We start from the raw sequence: 15,334 nt of genomic DNA, 5'->3' as shown, positions 1-15,334 counted from the left end.
AGTCTGAGCTTTGCAAGCACCTGCCCTGGACTCTGTCAGGACAACACAGCTGTGGGTTTGCCCCTGGTTGGAGGGCCAATAGACTGCTGAGTCCTATTAACTGGCTGGAAGACTCTGAAGATTGACATAAAGGCTCCTTCTTGATCTGAACTCCCTGCCTTGGTGTCTCCAGCTGCAGGCCACACACTAGCTAAGGAAGGGCTCCAGAAGTCTTGGCCCCAGGGGATTGGAGCTGCTGCTCACTCCTGGTTCTGTTCCCTACTCAGCCCATGGCCTCCAAGCCTCAACAGCTACCTGGCTCTCCAACCCTAAGCGCAGGTCCCTTCATCAGCTCCCACTGGATCTCCAACCCCACCCTGGAATATGCCTGACAGGACTTGAGGTGGACATGACTGGGAACTGGGGTCTATAAGACAGAGATGGTGGGGAGGGAGGGGAGGAATGAAGATGGGGGTTGGGGGATTGTGTATGCAGAACACTCCACAGGCTAGACTGGCCAGACTTTAGAGCCCACAAAGGAGCTCCAAGCAGTCATTTCAGTCATGACCAATTCTCTGTGACACCATTTGGGATTTTCTTAGCAAAGATAATGAAGTGGATTGCCATTTTCTTTTCTAACTCATTTTACAGAGGAGGAAACTGAGGCAACCAGGGTGAAGTGATTTGCCCAGGGCCATAGAACTATTAAGCATCTGAGGCTAAGTTTGATCTCAGCAAGAGGCATCTTTCTGGTTCCAAGTCCAGTCCTCCATCCATTGGAATCAAAAAGCACAGTTTTTGGTTGCAAAGAGATGAGACTGTGTTGAATCCAAGCACACCAGGAGACCTCTCTGCTGTGAACCTGCTTTAGGGGGTCTCTATTTGGCAATTGCATGAGAGATGAACTGGAGAGTCTAGGCCTAGGTGGATGATGGAGAGCCTGGAGAAATGGTCCTGGTATGAGGGGATGAAAGCCTGAAGGAGGCTAAGCCAGGAAAGTAGGGCATCCTCAAGAAAGCTTGGGTGGGTGGGTAGACCAAGCATGGAAGGGGAGAGAGCAGGGGAGGTAAGAATAGGGGAGGGGTGTCTAGGAGAGTGGTGGGGCTCTCAGCAGGAGCTGGGGAAGCCCGGAAAGGGGAGGACTGGAGAGAAAAGACAGTTCTGCCTCAGCCATGGTGAGTCTGGGATGTCTGAGACATCAGCTTTGGCATCTGGGAGGTTGAGAGGGCTGCAGGCTGGGTAGATCAGTCTGTGGGGTTCCCTCTCCCCAGGAGATGGTCATTGAATCCACGGGGACTGACAAGATCACTGAGAGAGCTGGTATGGAGAGGAGAGGAGAAGCTTGAGACTGAGTCTCAGGGGAACCCCAGAGTGAAGGTGGGACCCAGGACCCAAGCAAAACCACTCACTCCATCCCCGGCCTCTCCTCTCAGTCGCAAGCACACTGGATTCTGGTCCTGCTCAGAACAAGATTTCTACCTGTATGTCCACCTGGCAACACCCATTGCCTCTGGGAAAATCAGCAAGGACAGAGCCCAAGGCTGACAAGGCATCCAGCAGAGATGGCAGGAGGTTGGCTCTGAGCTCACTGGCCCTGGAAGCCCACTGTGCCCTGCCCCTCAGAAAAGGACGGAAATCAGAGATCAAAGGATTAAGGAGAACCTGAGAGATCACATTTGGGCAATGCCTTTTTACAGAGGAGGAAACTGAGGCAGCCCAAACAGGTGTTGGAGAATGACTAGTTAAGATCAGAGCTGGGATCCTCCCCAGACCCCCAGCTCCAGTCTTAGCTCTGGTTCCCTGGCACTTTGGGCCTTGAAGAGAAATCAGAACTGAAGGGGAATGGGGGAAGGGAGGAGTTGGGGGAGGGGGAATTGGGGGAGAAGGGACCTGGGAGGGAGGGCCTAGGGGAAGGTGGGCCCAGGGGAGGGAGACCTGGAGGAGGGGGGAGTTGGGAGAGAGGGGAGGGAAATGGGGGGGGGGGGAGTTGGGGAAGGAGGAAGCCGAGTAGGTGGACTTGGGGGAAGGTGGACCTGGGGCGGAGGGAGCTGTGAGTGGGGATCTAGGGAAGGAAAGATTTGGGGGGGAGGGGGAACTGGGAGGGAGGACCTAGGGGAAGGGGGCCTGGGAGAGGAGGGAGCTGGGGGCAGGGGGTGTTTTCTTCTTTTCAGACATGAACAGTTTGATTCAGGTCACGACATGGGGCCTCAGCTAAGTCAAGTGAGTGGAAAATGTGAGGCGGCCCCCCCACCCCCCCAGATCCGGGAAGGAGCAGAGCAGAGGAAGCCTTTCCCCGGCTCATTGTCAGGAGCTGACAACCCTGGCCCCACTGGGCTGTCGCCACAGCAAACACCAGGCCCCCTCCCCCCTCTTTCCCATAAACCACTCCGCGGGGCTTGGGCAGCTTCTCTTGGGAGAGGCCTTGGGCTGGGCGATGACCAGGGAGGGCAGGCCAGCAGGCCAGAGATGCCCTTCCCTGGCAGTGCCCAACCCTGGGCACCTCTGCCCACTGTCCCTGAAGTAGTTTCTCTTGTGAGAGGCCTCAGATCTGGTTTGGGAGGTCAGGGAGGGGCTCAGGACGCATCACTCAGCGGTGGGTCTAAGAGCAATGGAGTCAGCCCTCCTCCGGGCCCCTGTCAAGTCTGCAGTTATCCTGGGCCTGCCGGACAGGGTTCCAGTCCCTGCTCCACTCCAAGGCTGCAGGGACCCACCCCCCACAGACACATGCCAGCACATACATGCACGCACACACACATGTAGAACCCTTGATCCATACCTGCCACTTCTACAATGTCTCCGGGGACGATATCCCGAGCCCGGATCCTCTGCACTCCCTTGCGGTCCATGCGGATCACCTTTCCCATCTCAGGTTCATATTCTTTCAAGGCCTCAATGGCACTTTCTGCGTTTCTCTCCTGCCAGTACAAAGAGATCCTGTTCAGGTCACTAGTGAGGTTGGGGCTGGGGAGAGGGGGGATTGACCCCAGGAGCTCTGGGCGGAGTATAGAATGGGGAGGGGGTATGCTAGTTACTCCAGTTTCAGCTGGGGGCAGCCCTGGGGACAGGGCAGAAAGTGATGTCCCAGGACAAAGGCCACCAACATCCCCAGGTGTTTTGGGTCTTTAGGGCCATCAGCACTGCCAGGGCTGGGGGATTCTGAGAGCTCAGGGGGCCAAAGAGCCTGGCCCCTTACCCACCTGCCACACCCCGACAACAGCATTGGCGATGAGAATAAGGATGATCACCATGGGCTCCACAAAGGCTGTTACGGTCTCCTCACCCTCCTCAAACCAGGCCAGGATCTGCAGAGGCAGAAGCAGGTGTCGTCACATACATGAACACACATGGGCCCACAAACACACAATCACATAAGTGAGCAAGGGGCAGTGGGGGCCGAAGTCATCCTGGGCAAAGAGGTTCCAGTCCAGGTAGGGTCTGGTCCTAAATCTAAGTGACTAAGAAGGGCCCTGGATCAAAGAAACCCATAACTTTTCCATCGTGCCTTTCCTGGCCTTCCTTCTCTGGGCCTCTGAGGTCCATAGGGAGCAGCTGCCTCCCAGGCTGGATGCTTCTCGGCTGGGGTCCCTTTGACTATCACTTCTGCGAGGGCTCGGTTTCCTCACTTGTCAAATGTCTATGATAACCTGGCACTAACCTGGCAGGGCTGCCCTGGACTCCTCCAAGCTTGAACTTGATGTAAGCCATCTCCTGGTGTCTGTCTCCCCCCAGCCCTCAGCCTAGGGTCTCTCCCAGGGGCTTCTGGCAGGTAAACACCAGCCACCAAAACCCACACAGTCTTAGCCTTGATACCTAAGAGAGGCTTAGGAGAGGGGGAAACCTGAAGGTCCCTGGGGGGCCTGACACAAGGATCCAGGACTGTCCAGCAAAGGAGCAAGGGAGACAGAAGAGGTGCAATATGGCCAGAAAGAAAATACAGACCATGAGGATGGCTGACTAGAAAGCCAGGTCCCGGATAAACCTCCACCAGTGACTGAGGGGACACTCAACGTATACAAGAACAGACTATGAGAGATTAGGAGGCCAAAAGATAACAAAGAAGCCACCTAGAGCCTGCAAGCAGCCAAGGAAGACTTCATGGGAGGCTCCAGAGAGGACCTTCCCAAAGCTCCAAGAAGGCCAGGGCTGAAGGGGATCTCCGATGTCAAAGTCCATTCCCATCACTTCAAGGATGGGCTAGGGAAAGAGGAAGAAAAAGAACCCAGAGAAATTCAGGGATGAAGTTATGGTCAGACGGCAAATTGAAGGAGGACTGGGAGTCAAACCAATTGTTGTGACTCCACTGTTCCAGTCTGTCACCATATAAGGCCGACCAGGCTTAGGGACACCGCAGCCCTGGCTGAATATAAACAGAGGCCTGTGGTGTTAGGGAGAGGGACCGGAAGAGAGTTTGCCAGGCCAGGCAGTAGGAGTGGCTGCCAGGTGGTGGTGGGCTTGGTTTGCGCTGAATGCTTTGCCAAGACAATAGTGCAGGTGAGAGGGAAGGGAATGCCAATCCTGGCTATCCCAGAAAACATCAGGGGTAAACAGAGTCCATGAAGGTGGGGAGACTCAAAGCACAGATAGACCCATACCCTCTTTTATTTATTTTTATTTTTATTTTTTAGGGACAAAAAGGTTTATTTAAGTACTGCTCTTATTAGCAGAAGCTAAGGAGAAAGAAAGGCTAAATGCAGGAAACCACCGATCCCTAAGTAACCTAAACAACCTAAGTAACCAAAGTCACCATAAAAACTGAACAGGAAGGAACGCAAATAGGAGCATCAAGCACCACGAGATGATAAGCAAGAAGGAAAAGTAGAGGAGCAAGAAGAGGCTCCATGAGGGAACGCCACTCCTCAAGGGCAGACTAGCTGCAAGAAAGAAAAGCAACTCATCTGAGGAGGGAGTGAGCTTCCATTCCCTCTTTTAACCGATGAGAGAACGGATGTTCAGACAAAGAAAATAACTGATCCAAAGTCACACAGGGATAAGAGACAGAGCCTGGATTCCCACTCAGGCCCTACAGCTCCACATAGAGACAGACAAACACAGGAATGAACAGAAACACAGACACAGACACAGACATAGACACAGCCACAGACACACAGACACACAGACACAGGCACAGACCCAGACACAGATACAGATACAAAAACAAATTAACAGACCCATAGACAGACAGACAGACACAGACACCAACATACACAGACAGTTACATCCTCATGTACACAGCATCAGGCTGGAGACAAAGAGAATGAGCATCTCTCTCTCAAGAGCTCTTCCTCCTTGGGTGTTATCCCTGAGAGGAACACAGACACAGGGCTCTCCTCAAGCTCCCTGCCTGCCCTCCATGAGCTCTACAATCTATTCTCTCCTCTGTATCAATAGATCAAACTATGTCTTTACCAAGGATGAAGCCAACTTAATATTGGGTCCTGTGTGGGGCGCCACAGTACCTGCTTCAAGGAGATAACAGTCTAGGCGGAGAGGCAAGAGACAGAAACTAAATAATAAAAAGCTGGCCATGCGTCCCTTCTAAATCATGCCATTCAGATTTCACAGAAGCTTAGATCCTAGGTTCAAGCTGAAAGGGACCTCAGAGGCCCCAGTCTCCACCTCATTCCAACCTCCCACTTTTAGATAAGGAAATTGAGGTTTCCAAAGAGGTCCATTGCTTTGCCTGAAGTCATAAATGGCAGAGCCAGAATGTGAACTCCACAACCTAGTCCTCCTTCCACTGGACCATGAAGGAGTCCACAAAATGGGAGAATGTCACAGAGAAGGTGCTGGGGTTAGAGAAGACTAATCAAGGGTCACATCAGATAAAACAGAGCCAGGAGCTCAGGCTCAGGTCAGCTCCTTCACCGTCCCCTGCCTCTCCACCCGACCCATGACTGATTCCTAACACCACTGGGGTCAAAGCTGTTTCCAAGTTGTCAGAAGGTCTGCTCACCTCTGTGTTAGGCTCTCCGGAATGAGGTGTGGGAGAGTCAAGGAGAAGGAAAAGGACCTAGCAGGGGTCTCCCTGTCAGGACCCCCAGTCCAGCTACTTCCACTCCACATGACCTTAGACACGTCACCTCCCATCCCTTGGTGTCAGTGAGGAACTGGGCTTCAGGAACTCCGTGCTCCTGTCCATGGAATCTTTGATTCCATGTCAGCCCTTCCTCCCACTCAAAGACGGAGGCTCAGTGCCTCCTCCCAGGCCCGGGCCTGCTTCTGTGAGAGATTCAGACAGCTCCAAAGACAGACCTCAGGAGTGGTCTCTGGAGAAGACCGCTTTCATTAGTCTGCTCAAGAGCCTTACTGATTCCCTAGTCCCTGCTACGTTTAGCCAGTCAGGTCGCATTTCCTCCACATGGCTCTCTGCTTGGAGAGGGCGGGCATGTTCCTTCCAAGGAGGGAAAGGCAAAGCTAAATTCCTCAGGGGGAGGGTCTGAAAGCTTCGTGGGGAAGGTGCTGATGAGTTCTACAGGAAGGTCAAGCTTCTAAGGGGCGGAGGAGTGAAGGGAGGGCAGTCCAGGCAAAAGCACCGAGATAAGAGATGCCCTGCTACAGGAGGGTCCCAGAAGATTCTACTTAGAAGCACTAAACACACAGCCTGACACACAGGAAACATTTAACAACTACCTGTTTGGAAGAAGAAAAGAAGTGAGTTCAGCCAGGTCTGAGGATGCAAGAAGGGAAGGGAAGGGAAGCACTGCTAGAAAGTTTGCTGGGACCACAATGGGAAGGAGTCGGATCTGATCCTGAGGCAATAGGGAGCCAGGGAGCCTGTGGAACATGGGGGGGGGGGGGGGGGCAGATAGTCCAGGAGAGATGGTCAGAGGGTCTGAGGGCAAGAGGAGGCTCAGAGGGTCAGGGGCACAGAAAGAAGGAAACATGGAGGCAGAATGTGTCTGTGGTTAGTCAAGAGGCTGGGTCAAGGGAGAGAGAGGGAAGGGAAAACAGCAGTAGCCACCTGGAAGCGGATGGACCACAAGCTGGGCGCTGTTTGTGAGGGCCAGACCCCTTCCTCCAGAGAGACCCCCCAGGTCTAGATAGATGGGGAAGTGGATCCCCAAGGTTAAAGGTTGGCTGGTGCAGGCAGCAGGTCTGAGGGGGAGGGGTGGGAGCATTTGCATCTCTGATCCCGGGGCAGGCAGCCTGGCGGAGGGGAAGGAGCAGAGCCAGCAGGGAGGAGTAACTGGGCATTTGCATTTCTTTGCTTGTTAAGCTGCCTCCTTTGCCTGCGACTGGGCTTCACCAGATCTGCTCCACAGAGATTTCTCATTCCCCCAAAATGTGACTTGTCCCACTCTCCAGGGAACCTCTCATTTCCCAGGCAAATAGCCTGTTCCTGCCTGCTTCCAGAGGCCCAGCATCTGTCCCAGTCCTTTGGTAGATGCCTGTGCCAAAGAGGTAGATGCCAGTGCTTCCCGACTGATGGTCTGGCAACCCAGGAGGCCCTCACCTGGGGGGGGTGCAGAGAATTTGCCAGACTGGCCTATAGTCCAGCCTGAGCTTCTGTGATTCACACGCAATCTCATTCAGTCCAGTCTAAGGTCTAAATCCCAGTTCCAATACCTCCAGAGTCTGTGTGGCCTCCACTCTCCAGGCCTCAATTTCCTCATCTGCAGGTTGGCCTCCAAGGCCTCTGGGCTCCCTGCCAGTTTGGCCTTTCTGACCTGGGAACTAGCAATAGCCCCTTCTTGTCCCATCTTCTTCCCCATCCCTGGAACAGAGGGTCTCTGAGGAACCCTGACCTCTCCTGAGCCATATCTGCGATCCTGGGTGGAGGCTCAGGTTGGGCTTCCCTCCCTCTGTCTCTAAAGATTCTAATCCAAGGACCCTACTTCCATCATACCCAGGGCAGCAAACAGCAGCCCAGATGTTCCAGATGGCCTTTGGAAGGGGATAGGACCCCATCCACAAAGCAAGGTGCGTCCAGAGGCTGGACTGTCCGCACAGCTGCTCTGACTGAGGCTCAGGGACCTTGGATTCTACCCAACCATGTGGACTGAGCCTCATCAAACCAAGCCACAACAAGCCATGTGCCCGGGCAAAGGGTGCCCCTAACTCTAGGTCATGAATGTGGTGATTACTCCTCCTCCCAAGTCCTTCCCTTCTCCCACCTTCCCTGCCACTCTCCTAGTCCCTAGGGCTCCCAGGCCAGAAGACCCTGGATTCCTCATTATCTCTCATGTCCAGACCCAAGATGACACCAAGAGCTGTGATTTTGGCTCCACAGCATCTCTTCTCCCTGTGGTCCCTGCAGGCCCTCATCACCTCACACCTGCACCACTACAATAGCTGCTGGCCCAAGACTCCCCCTCCCCCATCAGCCTCCAGCCTGCCACCACAATGACCTCCGCTGGGGTCCCTTCTGCAAGCCACAGTCCCCGGGCTCCCCCCATTTTCTAACTCTAATCTTTCCTGTGGGCCTGAGAAAGTAGGGGTTCCCTCTACATCCGGATGAGGGAGGGGCAAGTAACTTGGCTCCACCTCTCACTTGCATGGTCCCCACCCTGGGAGGGGTGCATAGCCCCTAGGAAGATAGCAGCACCCTGACTCCCTGACCTCCTATCAGCAGGCAATGCACCCTACATCCTCCCCCTGACCCAGACATCCCCAGTGGCCAGACTCACGAAGGACACGAAGGCAGCCAAGAGGAGGATGCGCACTAGGAGGTCATCAAACTGCTCCAGCACCAGTTCCCACAGGGACTTCCCTGGAAAGCAAAGGAACCTGCATCTAGCCCCAATCTGGACAGTCGCTCCTCCTCCCCATCCCCGGGGGCCAAGAGCCTGGCTGCCACCTGCCTCTGTCCCCACCCCCATCCCCAACAGAGCCCTGAACATGGAGCTGTTGGCCTCTCTCAGCCTCAGTTTCCCTTCTATGAAGTGGTGGTAATGAGAGCTGGGTGTGAAGATCCTGTGAGGTCATGGATGCCAGTCTTTTTGCAAACTTTAACATGCTCTCTAAATGGGCGTGATCATTATTATTTAATTATTGTTAAAGTGTTTGTTGCCCTTGGCTCCGACCCCAGCCCTCAGCCCTCCTCCCTCAGGATGAGGAGATACTTCAGCCTAACCAGCAGACAGTAGAGACCCCTTTGCTCCCCTAGAAAGAGGAGGGAGATGTTTCACCATCAGGTCTCCAGGACCAGAACAGGCCAAAGCAATTTCTCAGAAGTCTGCTGTTGGCCTCTGACTGAATGGCCAAGGCTGGAGGAAGCCCTGGGTCCTTTTGCATCCCTGATCACAAAGGCTTTCATCACACCTCTGCCCAGGCAGGAATGGGGAGAGGTTCGGCTCTCCTTCTTTAAAGATGAGGAAACTGAGGCTTAGGACCTTTACACAGCAGGTCAGCAAAATCGTCTGTGGGAGTGGAGGAGGGGGACAGGCTGAATTGGCCAGGCCAAGGCCAGAGGAAAAAGGCAGGAGAAGCCCAATAAGTGCCTTTCTTTTCCACTGGGGCTCCTCATTAGCCAGGATGGACATTTCACACACCCCTCCCCAGATGGACAATGGACAACCAAGTTCATAGGGAGCTGCTGCCTCGACTCACGTACCTTCCTCTGCTGGGAGCTCTGGGAGTTTTCCGCCAAGGTGCAGGAAAGAAACCGGCAAAGAGAAAAGAGAATGTTATTGAGGGAGGTACTGAGGGAGATACAAAGTCAGTCCTGCCTTCCTGTAGCTTCCAGTCTGGTGCCCCAAACATGGGAGAAGGGGACTAGGATCATAGGAGGCACCACCTCTCGCAGAACAGGAAGCCCTGAGTTCAAATCCTGCTTCAGGTATGTCCAAGCTGTGGAACCATGGACTGATCACTTCACCTCTGTTTCCTTATTTGTAAAATGGGGATCATACCATGAAGAGTCATTGTGAGGATCAGTTAAAGTGATATTTATAAAGTAAGTGGCATACAGTAACCGTTGAATAAACTTCACCTTATGGAAGACCAAAAAAAAAAAAAAGAAAGAAAAGGAGGAACCACCTTGGAGAGGCAATCGAGAAGTTTTGTGAAGGAAATGAGCTTGGAGAAGCTTTGGGAAGGAGAAGCATCTCCTGCCATCAAGGGTCACAGATATCAGCCCCATTCGTTCTCCATGGCCCCCAGAGGCAGAGAAAATGGATTGAAAAAGTCCTTAAAATATTCATGATCTCCATACTTTAGAAAATGAAAAGCCTTCTTCAAATATATTGCACTGGGAAAGCAAGCTTGGGTTGGGGTGCCAGGCTAGAGCCATCTTCTAGGAGCAGCATCCTCCAGGCCACGCTCAGAGGTCACCTCCACTGACCAGTCCATAAAAACAACTTGTCCAAGGAGGGTTTCTATCGCAATCCCATCGAACAGGAGGAGCACAAGATGCTCATGATCATCAAAAGCCTAGCTGTCTGCCCAAGCTTTGGGCACTATGGGAAGGATACCCAAAGGAAAGGAAATGTCCGCTAGAGTCATGGCAGGGACTTTGCATGCCCTAAGACCATTGCAGGGCTGAGAAAGCCTGGAAGCACCTTGAAACCGGCAAAGCAACTTTGGGCATTACCAGGCTTGGTCTAACCCCCCAACAATGTAATGAGCCACCTTCCCTTAAATACCAAAGAAACAGAGGGGAATCACAGCGGGTGGGGGGCTGGTTGCCCTCGAGCCTATCACAGACCAGTTTGATATGGAAGACCCAGAAAAGGGGACTCTTCTTCATGTTTGGGGGCTAAGAAGCATCCATCCAAAGCACACCACAACTGCCAAGAGGACTTCCCCCTGGTAGGAAATGATAAGGTGTCGATGGGGTCAACAGACAAACAAGGCAGGCAGTGATATGAATGAGGATGCGAGTGCGTTCATCATGGACAACTGCTGATGACATCATTGCAGGAGAAACAAGCCCAGCACACGTTGGGCTCCAACTCGCTAAGCAACACTTTTCCAGCCACCATAGGGTGACCCTAAATAATCCTTTATCTAAGCCTGGGTTGAATGAAATAGGAGGGAAAGGAAAATAAATATAGACCCCAAGGTGGCTAACAACCTTTGCCTGAAATTGGTCCTCTCGATCAAATGTTGGACAGAGTGTACCTCAAACAGGCTGATGGACCCCCTGTACTTGGTTGGGAGAACTGGCCCATGGAGACCATGCTGGGCATGGTCCAGGCTGACCAGTGGCCACAATTCCCAGCTCTGCTGCTTCCCATGAAGAAAGAATCTCAGTGAAATGATACAAGATAGAAGCACAGGACAAACTCTCCTTAGTCACTGGTTTTTCCAAGTGGCAGATTGAGCCAGAAATAAACTTCGGGTATCCCTGGAAACTCCTTTGGGACAGCACCAAATATGGCCACATTTCATGTATTCCTTCACAATCATTCCAGAACAGACACGCCAGCTCCTAATCCCAAGCTGTCAAGCTGAAGTGGAGGCCTCTCTTGGCTCTGCTGCAGGGTTGGCAAGGATCGGGAGGGCAAACTGGCGAGACACTTGGCACTGTGTCAGTTGAACAGTGGCTGGGGGTCATAGGGTTGGGGGGGCAGGAATTCAGGAGTTATTCCAGCCATCAGAGGCACAATTGTTGTTGGGGCTTGCTCATGTAATGTGAAATTAGTAAAGAGCCCTGCTCTCTGGGGTCCCCAGCAAGGCCAGTGATAGTATGAACATGGAAGAAGGCAAATGGTACTCTTAGAATGTCTCAAAAGCCAGTCCCAAGAGGGCAGGAAGTCCTTCAAATAGCATTCCTAGTCAGTGAAAGGGTTTTCCAGCCCCCAGCTCAAGATCTCACAACCATTCCCTTCCCCCAGCCCCCCCCCCCCAGCAGCTCATTCCACTTTTCAACTTAAAGGGTGTCCTCTGATGAGTTAACATCTCTGCAGCCTTGGACTGCCCTGGCTCTGCCCCGGGGTCACACAGACAAGCTTCATCTCTGCCATAGCACTGTCCTGCACACACTAGACGGCTAACATGCCCAGGTCCCAGGTGTCTAAAGAGACTGATGTGGCTGCACTGGGGCGACCCAGATTTTGTAAAGATGGGAAGAAGGAAGGAGAAGGAAGGGAGGAAGGAAGGAAGGGAGGAAGGAAGGGAGGGAGGAAAGGAGGAAGGAAGGAAGGGAGGGAGGGAGGGAGGGAGGAAGGAAGGGAGAGAGGGAAGGAAGGATGGAAGAAAGAAGGGAGGGAGGAAGGAAGGAAGGAAGGGAGGAAGGAAGGGAGGGAGGGAGGGAGGGAGGAAAGAAGGAAGGAAGGGAGGGAGGGAAGGAGGAAGGGGAGGAAGGAAGGAAGGGAGGGAGGGAAGGAAGGAGGGAAGGAAGGATGGAAGAAAGAAGGGAGGGAGGGAGGGAGGGAGAAAGGAAGGGAGGGAGGGAGAAAGGAAGGGAGGGAGGGAGGAAGGAAGGGAGGAAGGAAGGAAGGGAGGAAGGAAGGGAGGAAGGGAGGGAGGAAAGAAGGAAGGAAGGAAGGAAGGGAGGGAGGGAAGGAGGAAGGGGAGGAAGGAAGGGAGGGAGGGAGGGAAGGAAGGAAGGAGGGAAGAAAGGAAGGAAGGATGGAAGAAAGAAGGAAGGGAGAGAGGAAGGAAGGGAGGGAGGGAGGGAGGGGAGGAAGGAAGGAAGGGAGAGAGGGAAGGAAGGATGGAAGAAAGAAGGGAGGGAGGGAGGAAGGAAGGAAGGGAGAGAGGGAAGGAAGGATGGAAGAAAGAAGGGAGGGAGGGAGGAAGGAAGGAAGGGAGGAAGGAAGGGAGGGAGGGAGGGGAGGAAGGAAGGAAGGGAGAGAGGGAAGGAAGGATGGAAGAAAGAAGGGAGGGAGGGAGGAAGGAAGGAAGGGAGGGAAGGAAGGAGGAAGGGGAGGAAGGAAGGGAGGGAGGGAAGGAAGGAGGGAAGAAAGGAAGGAAGGATGGAAGAAAGAAGGGAGGGAGGGAGGGAGGGAGAAAGGAAGGGAGGGAGGGAGAAAGGAAGGGAGGGAGGAAGGGAGGAAGGAAGGGAGGAAGGAAGGAAGGGAGGAAGGAAGGAAGGAAGGGAGGGAGGAAAGAAGGAAGGAAGGAAGGAAGGGAGGGAGGGAAGGAGGAAGGAAGGAAGGAAGGGAGGGAAGGAGGGAGGGAGGGAGGGAAGGAAGGAAGGAGGGAAGAAAGGAAGGAAGGATGGAAGGGAGAAGGAAGGGAGAGAGGAAGGAAGGGAGGGAGGGAGGAAGAAAGGGATATAAAGAGAGAAGGAAGAAAGGAAGGGAAGGAGGAAAAGAGAGAGGGAGGGATGGAGGAGGGAGGGCAGTGGTTAGGAACCTACTAAATTCCAGTCACTGTAAGAAGCACTGGAGACACAAAAGAAGCCAGTTCCTGCTCCCAAGAACCCTCCCCCAAGGCTAGAGAGCCCAAATGGGGAACAGTGACCAGGGAGAGGGGGGTTGGGCCTGGAGAGTCAAAGGGGCAGAATGAAGCCCTAGGATTGGCATGTCCCTTTCCAGGAAGGCAAGTAAGGAAATGAGTTTGGGGAGAAGGGATGGAGGACTGGTTGGCCAAAGCCAGGCAACCTGACAAGGTGTTTGACTCTGGGCTTGAGGAAGCTCAAAGGCTGAGATGATGTCTTGGGATAGCAAGAGCAGAGTGAAGCCAGAAGCTGCTCTCCTTGCTTCCTTCCCCTTCATTTGCAGTCACCAAAGACTGGGAATCCACAACTCAGGAACCCTCAGTGGGGCTTCCAGGGGAGAACAGGAGCCTCTGATATGCCCTCCCAATTCAATTCTGAGTTAGAGTGAATGGAAGGGTCTCCAGGAGTTGGAGCCCCAAAAGCGCAGGAAAAACAGCCAAGCTTCCCTTTTGGGAGTTCTGGTCATTGGCCTTGAAACAAATGATGGGTGACATTGAGAAGTCACTGTGGAATTCCTGGGGGTGGGGGGGCATCGAATGACTCTCCAGCTCCTACCCTGACCGTTCCATTCTCCAGCACCACGGACCTCGGTTGCCCCTTCTCCTTTCTTCCTCTGTCTCTGGAAGGGTTAGATCCAGGGACCTGAAATCAGTGTGTCCACTTGGGGGATCAGCTTGGCTCATTATCCCAAGGCTTCTAACTAGAGGGCGTCCCCCTAGAACCCTGTGCCCTCCCATCCTTAATCCCTCTGACATCATCATCACACCCAGGTTGTCTCTCCCAAATATTTGCTCCTATTTGAATGTAAGTTCCCTGAGGGCTCTAGCACACGTGGGTCCCGGCCCTTGAGCCTTGTCCAAGGTGCTGGTCAAAGCTTGGAAAGAAGCCGAGAGGAGACATGTGCATCCGAGGCCCGTGGACCCTTGGGCTTGACTGAAGGCCAGAGCAACCACGTCCTGCGTGTGTGTGGGGGGGGTGCTGAGGGTGGTGTGTGTCTGTGGTGTGTGTGGGGGGGTGATATGGCAGAGTCCGCTGTATCTCTCCAGATGGAGCTTCCCTTTCCCCATCTTGTGCTCATGGAAAAGACTCCAGACCTGGGCACTAGGAAGCTGGGGTCTGAGCCTGAAGGGATGAGATGAAATGACTGCTGAGGTCTCTGCAAGACCGACCCCAAGTGTCCAAGGCAAGGGTTCTCCACCAGCCTCTGGGACATCAGCCTGCTCTTGAGGGGAAAGCCAGTGTGTCAGTAAGATGTTGGGTCCAGAAACAGAAAGGCTGGATTCTGATCCAGTTTCAAACACTTATTAGCTGGGTGACCTTGGACAAGTCACTTTACCTCTGTCTGTCTTCATCTATAAAACTGGACTAATAGCACTATCTTCCTTCCCTTGTGAGACCTTACTGATTAAGCAGCTAGCAAAGTGCTTACAGTAGGGGCTTGATAAAAGCCTGTTCCCTTCCCCTTCCTCTCCAGGCCATCCTTCATACAGCTTCGCGCCGCCTGACCATAGAGCCCCCATCTCTAGCGCCAGAAACCCACTCACTCCCTAAGATTGCCACAGCTGAGGAGAAACTTGCCTCTTGGCTGCATCAGCGCCTTTCTGCCTTCCCAGTCCTCTACACCACTTGCCTCCACACACTCGGTGCTGCACAATCCCTGGTCTCCTTGCTGTTCCTCAGACATGATTCTGTCTCTGTCTCTCTGTCTCTGTCTCTCTGTCGCTGTCTTCTCTCTCTCTCTCTCTCTCTCTCTCTCTCTCTCTCTCTCTCTCTCTCTCTCTCTCTCTCTCTCTCCCCCACTGGCTGAGTCCCAGGCCTAGAATGCTCTCGCTTCTCTGCTCTGCTTCACGGCTTCCCTTGAGACTCAGCTCAAATGTGACGTTCTGGAGATGGAGCTTTCCCACGTCCTCCTCTCCAGTTGCCTTCACCTACCCTGAGTGAGTCCCACATGGACCTCCTTATGAAGTCTCCTTCCCCTGCAGGATGTGGCCTCGTCCCAGAGAGAGCCTCAGCCCAGATCTTGGATCA

At 53.6% G+C, this 15,334-nt stretch overlaps 1 protein-coding gene across 2 annotated transcripts in view; it reads right to left on the bottom strand.

Moving 5' to 3' along the window:
* ATP2A3 (ATPase sarcoplasmic/endoplasmic reticulum Ca2+ transporting 3) overlaps window positions 1-15,334 on the bottom strand; it is a 79,266-nt gene that overhangs the window by 54,939 nt on the left and 8,993 nt on the right. For both annotated transcript variants that reach the window (XM_074190552.1, XM_074190553.1), the window contains exons 2-5: window positions 9,533-9,550; window positions 8,607-8,689; window positions 3,177-3,281; window positions 2,756-2,894 (exon numbers count right to left, since the gene is read on the bottom strand). In XM_074190552.1, coding sequence (XP_074046653.1) covers window positions 2,756-2,894; window positions 3,177-3,281; window positions 8,607-8,689; window positions 9,533-9,550 — 345 coding nt within the window. The remainder of the gene's footprint in view (window positions 1-2,755; window positions 2,895-3,176; window positions 3,282-8,606; window positions 8,690-9,532; window positions 9,551-15,334) is intronic.

This window comes from Macrotis lagotis, chromosome 6 (assembly GCF_037893015.1).
Source record: "Macrotis lagotis isolate mMagLag1 chromosome 6, bilby.v1.9.chrom.fasta, whole genome shotgun sequence".
Classification (NCBI taxonomy): domain Eukaryota; kingdom Metazoa; phylum Chordata; class Mammalia; order Peramelemorphia; family Peramelidae; genus Macrotis; species Macrotis lagotis.
The sequence above is the reverse complement of the archived record's forward strand: the minus strand, read 5'-3'. Positions and strand labels throughout refer to the sequence as shown.